At 45.9% G+C, this 5990-nt stretch overlaps 1 protein-coding gene across 1 annotated transcript; it reads left to right on the top strand.

Annotated features, from left to right (window-relative positions):
- The first annotated feature begins 2474 nt into the window (after nt 1-2474).
- On the top strand, nt 2475-5745 carry LOC124693590. Its single transcript, XM_047227073.1, has 2 exons — nt 2475-2585; nt 4282-5745. The coding sequence occupies exons 1-2, from the start codon at nt 2475-2477 to the stop codon at nt 5455-5457; spliced, it is 1287 nt and encodes a 428-aa protein (XP_047083029.1). The 3' UTR covers nt 5458-5745.
- The last annotated feature ends 245 nt before the right edge of the window (nt 5746-5990 follow it).

Here is a 5990-nt window from a genome sequence, read left to right as displayed (position 1 = left end):
ATACTTGCTGTTGATGTACGCGCGCATCCATATCGATCCCGTACAAAACAACAACTGACAAACCGAACCGCGCGCTGGGTCTCTCTCGCTCTAGCTGCCTCTCCCAATTATGCGCCCATCAGCCATCGCCAGCGCTCGCTGTCACCCTCGCACGCACACACACACACTAGCTGGAGCCTGATCATCCACGACCACGAGGGACGTTAATCAAGCTGCGATTTCTCAAGTACAGAGCAGAATCATAGTACGTACAGCTTGATCGATCAGAAGATCGGAATAATGGCCGTGCAACGCAGAAGATAATGAACAGAAAAAAAATACAAGAGGAGAAGGTGCGCACGTGTGCAGCGCGGAGCCACGCTGTCCATCGCGACGAGACCAGCACTAGTTTACCTGTCGTACGCGTACGGTGAACCGAACACGCCAACTAGAAAAAGTCGGGAGGATTCGCGAGTTGAGGCGCGAACGGACGAGCGAAAGCGGGAAAAGGGAGGAAAGAAAAGCGCCTTTCCCCATCGGGAGCCGGGGCAGGTAAAGGCAGACGTGGGTGGGGCCCGCGCCACCCAGCCGCACGAGGGGCGCGCTCTCTCGCCGACCACCAGCACCGCGGGATGGCTCTAGCCGGCTCGTTTCAGGTCGATGACGGGTGGGGCCGCAAGTGGTCTGAGCGTGATGTTTCCTGTCCGGGTGTGGGGTGGGGATATGTGCGGGTATGATTGTTGCCTGGCACTGCCTCTGCCTGCCCACGCACACGTGGGGATAGTGCCGTCTGCTCTGCAGCGCGCTCTGACGGAAATGCCCCTGCTATTTTGGGGCTGTTTTGATTAGCTGCCGACTTAGTCGAGGTCAACATCCAATGCTTTCCATTCCCCCCGTTTATCACATGTGAATTTTTGGGGTGTTTTGATTAGCTGCCATTTTTTCGAGGTCAACCACCAATACTTTCCATTTCCCCTGTCTTATCCCATTTTTGTGTTAAAAAACATTAATTGCATGGGAATAGCAGAAAAATCATTATTTTTGGGGTGTTTTAGTTAGACGAAAATACCCTTGTTATTTTTGGGCTTCTTATTATTTTTTGCCGCTTGAGCCGACGTGAACAACAAAAGCTAGTAAAAAACGCTAATGGCACGAAGAAAGTGAAGCTTACAATGTTGACCATCACAAGCCACATTTGGGGGAAAATCGAGTATAAGGTCACTTGGTTTAACATTCATCCTTAACTTAACTTTTGGACAAGCCAAAACTTGGCATATCGAACTTGTTTTCCACCAAATGCTAGCTAAAGTTTTTTCTTCATGTATTTCATAGAAAATATTACTGTATTTTATAGATATTCCAAGGAAAAACATTGGAGCAAACAAATACCCAACTTGAATCAATTAACTAAGGGGTGGAGCTTGTCTTGAAAACAATCAAAAACCACATTCTCCGTAGTATGGTCTATATGTTTCCGGTCGAGAAAACTAGCGGGCATGCTATCTATAATGTATTGCAAAAGTACCCTTGTATCATGTATAACGTATTGTAAAAGTGATGTGTGCATCACGTGTAACGTTCTACAAAAAGCGTGTAGAAGGTATAACGCACTACAAAAGCAACCACAGTGGCATTTCTAATTATTTATAATGTGTGTACTACAAAAGATACTCGTGTAGCATGTGTACCATACTACAAAAATAACGTGCTATAAAAATGTAACCCATGTAGCATGTGTTCGGTACTACAAAATAAATATTTATGTGCCAAAAATATTTGTGTAACACGTATGACGAATGATGAAAGTATTTGTGTTACCGTGTATAACCGCACTAGAAACAATTGATACGACAAATGAAACATATGTAGTGTTATTTTGTGTCACTATCTTTCTATCCATCACCTACGAATGCTTCTTCAAATTATCTTTCTGACGATTTGGTAGTACAATAAGTTCATACAGTGTTCCTATAGCCACTTGGAGAAATGTGGTAGTACTACTACTAAACAAGGCAGGGACAGGATCGTAAATCCGCGGATGCGCATCGAAAGCTAATGGCGTGTTTGACTAGAGCAGTGGTATAAGAGTCCCCCTAAATTTCAATTATTTCCAGTAATCACAGGCAAGCAACTCCAGTAGCCCTCCTCCCTCCCCATCGTCTCGCGCTCTCCCCCCACCTCCACGAGCTCGCGCGCTCCGATCCGGCTCGTCCTAGGGTTTCCCGCCCCGATCCCGCCGCCGACCGCCCCGACTCGCGCCGCCGCCATGCCCGGATCTCGCGGGGCGGTCTGATCGCAGGACGCGGCCGGCTCGATTCCGGGGGGCGTCCCGGCGCTGCCCCGACCGGAAATCCGCCCGATCCGTCGATCTCAGCTGCTGGTGAGCAACTCCGCCCTGCTCTGATTGCTGTTCGCTCGGTTGATTTTGCTCTGGTCTCTGATACGAATCGAATCTTCCTTCAGTTTGGATCCCATTTCGTTGCTGCCCTGCCGCCATGCAGCGTGGGAGCGAGATGCGGGCCGTGCACAACAGCGTCGACACGGTGAACGCGGCCGCCGCCGCCATTGTCTCGGCCGGGAGCCGCACGCAGCCTACGGTGGAGCCGGTTCGTGCCTGTCCCGCCCTCTTGTGTGAATTGTATTACCTTCCATGTTGCTCGTGTGATTAGGTGGGTCGTTTCGGTACCTCTGCTTTGATGCTTTTGCTGTTGCGTCAGGGTTCATGATTGCTTAGTAGATACATCATTGGTTTGTGCTTGATCGCGTATTCTGCTGCTGCTTTTTGTGATTTGATATGGGACACACGGAAAGATAGGTGTGATACATCATGTTCTCACCACGTCAGCGCACTGACATGTACATATCGTAGGTATTTGATTGCATAGTTGTGGTGCTGGATACACGATTTGTGCATAATATGTAGATACTCACTGGAGTTCTTAGAGTTCCTATGTGAAACAGATGTTACAGTTCGTCAATTACATGGCCTGTGTCGTTTTTTTTTGCGAGTGCTGTGTAGAATTGTTTTAGTTAGGATGGCAGATAAATTTCATAATTTACTTGTCTGCTTTTAAATGGTACTTACACACTAATAGACCCTTGAGGGCGGCTTTGCATTTTTATTCACTAAGTTGACCTGTAAATGTTGGCAATATCATTTAACATACACGTGGAAGTCTGAGGACTATTACGTTAAATATACAACTGTTAGGAAATCAAGTTTTGCCCCTGCCCTGTGTATTTAACAGAGGTGCAATATATGTATTACCTTCAGGAAAGTACTTATAAGTCCTATGTTTGACACGGGTGAGTGCCATATTTGACCTTGGGATGAAGCATACTATCAGCACTGAAAACATGAATGGAAATTGTTACCATAAAAGAACGTGAGAATGCCTCAGAAAAGAAGGTTTAGTTGAAACAGTCAGTTTGAGTTCTTCTGAGGACCAGATGGGACAAAAATATTCTCTCTTAGCTGGCCATATGCCACCAGCTATTATTTCTATTTTTAATCCCTGGCCTTATTTACTCTTTTTTTAATGCATGGCCTGCTGTTTAGGTATCATCCTGTTCTGTTTATTAGTTTCCATCTCCACTTTTGTCTGTTCCTCAAAAATTAAGGCATTGTGTTGCACCTATGATTGCTACTCTCCAGACCTTTTAGTTGGACCACATGAAACAAACGATAATTCATATCCTCTGTTTTGTTACAATAGCAGCCGGTACTTGCTGATGTGAGATGTAGTGGAGCTAGTGTTTTAACCCTGTGAGTGAGGCTATGTGTTACGATTTTGGCTATAATTATAGGCCCCATTGATACTATGTGTTATGATTTTGGTAGAACTATAGTCCCCCTTTCTTCATGCTATATCTGGCTGTGATCTCCATGCTTAATTTTGGGTGACTTGCATGATTTTATTTCTACTCTCTTTCTAGGATAGATTCAGGCTAGTTAACATGATGATGATGCACTTCTCTATCTATTGTTGGCATAAACATCAGATGATAATTTCACTCAAATTGCTTTTGTTTGTACTTTCAATGTGTGGTATTGCTTGTATTCCTGTCATCTTTTTCTTACCAAAGTCGCATATTGTATTGTGGGGCAAGTATAGAATGTGTGTCTTAGAAAAGTGCACCTGCCACTGATTGCATATAGACATATAACTCTCTTCAATTCATACTTGTAAAGTTGTCTTGATTCATCAACTTTTTATGCTGCCCTATGCAATCCACTTAAGCAAGACTGCACAAGAATCACACTTTGCTTTTGTACTAATGACTAGTGTTGTTCATTTGCAGAGAAGGAAATGGGCTGATTGGTTGAGCGTATACTTCTGCTTTGGGTCTCAAAAGAATGACCGACGCATTAGCCATGCTGTCCTTGTCCCGGAACCTGCATCTCAGAGGATAGATGCACCTGCACCAGCAATTCCAGACCATCCACCTCCGCAGGTTTTCCCCTTCATTGCTCCTCCATCGTCACCTGCTTCTTTCCTTCAATCGGGATCTGCATCTATTATACAATCACCGATGGGGCCTCCATCATTTTCACCTCGCTCGCCAAATTCTCCATCACCCACAGGACCTCCATCCATCTTTGCTATTGGGCCATATGCACATGAGACACAGGTAGTCTCGCCTCCAATCTTCTCTGCCTTCACAACTGAACCTTCAACTGCTCCATTCACTCCCCCACCAGAGTCTGTCCACCTGACAACCCCTTCTTCGCCTGAGGTGCCATATGCAAAGCTTCTGACTTCAATCAACAACAACAAGAATGGTGAAAGGGGTGATATTCACTCATACCATATGTACCCTGAGAGCCCAATAGGGCGCCTCATATCTCCAAGTTCAGTTTGTTCTGGCACTTCCTCCCCATTCCCTGACCCTGAGTTGCAGACTTCCTCAGGCTCCACTTTCCCCTCCTTCCCAGTTCGTGTGCCCCCAAAGATCCTGGATGGCGAGGGCATTGCTACACAAAAGTTGATACCTCGCCATATGCGGAATGGTGGCTCCCTTTTGGATGGCCATATTTCAGCTGCTGTACCTGTTGTGGACTTCTCTGCGCGACTTCAAAACAATGATCATGCTATGGATCACCGGGTCTCGTTTGAGTTAACAGTTGAAGATGTCGCCCGCTGCCTGGAGAAGAAAACTGCAATTTCAGGAGAATCTGCTGCATCGTCATTTCACCTCTCATCAACCAGTAATGGTGACCGCTCCAGGGAATCTAATGAAACGAAGGCAGGGCTGTATGTTGATGAAACGTACCATGACTTGCCTGAGAAAGCTCGTCGCTCCCTGTCCCTTCGACTGGCCAAAGAGTTCAAGTTCAGCAACACTGATGCTCCTCAGGTGGAGGAGGCGGGAGCGCTTGGCTCTGACTGGTGGGCAAACGAGAAAGTTGCTGCGATCACAACAGAGCCAAGGAAGAGCTGGTCCTTCCGCCCAGTTGCGCAGCCAGGGGTCAGCTAACCTCTGCACTGACCATAACCTTACAACAGGAAGATATAAGTTTTTTTTATTTTTTTGCTTCTTTTGCTCCTGCAACTGTAGTCACATTCTCCAGGCATTATCATGTTAACCGCGGGAGATGCCAAACATATGCAAAACTTTTAGTGGTAAGTCGAAGTTAGATAGCAATTCAGGGTCCAGCTAATCATCATATGAAAGACTAAAGGTGATCTGCAGATTCTGGAACCCTCCTATGTGTTGTTGTTATTGTTGTTGTCATTATAAAACCGCAAACACTTTACCGGCCTAGCAGTCTGTTGTAATCCTCTTTAACTGACCTGCTGTTCCTGTGCTGATGATGTTTATGTACATAATGAACTAGCCGAAATGGTAGAACTGTTCCTTCTGGCAGTATTGTGAGATGGAGCCTTCAGTGGCTTGACAGTACTATTCTGATGTTCATCTCAGATGAGAATCTGTTGTTCTGATGATTATGTTGCGCTTGGTGGATTAATTGGAACTACCATGTACTGTTCCTGTGCATCCAAGGACTC

Source organism: Lolium rigidum, chromosome 2 (assembly GCF_022539505.1).
Source record: "Lolium rigidum isolate FL_2022 chromosome 2, APGP_CSIRO_Lrig_0.1, whole genome shotgun sequence".
Classification (NCBI taxonomy): Eukaryota; Viridiplantae; Streptophyta; class Magnoliopsida; order Poales; family Poaceae; genus Lolium; species Lolium rigidum.
The sequence above is the reverse complement of the archived record's forward strand: the minus strand, read 5'-3'. Positions and strand labels throughout refer to the sequence as shown.

What these genes read in the sequence shown, in the direction of transcription:
- LOC124693590 (XM_047227073.1), top strand. Translation starts at nt 2,475, where the DNA reads ATGCAGCGTGGGAGCGAGATGCGGGCCGTGCACAACAGCGTCGACACG. An exon ending in CGCAGCCTACGGTGGAGCCG is followed by an intron (nt 2,586 to 4,281) that starts GTTCGTGCCTGT and finishes GTTCATTTGCAG; the next exon opens with AGAAGGAAATGGGCTGATTG.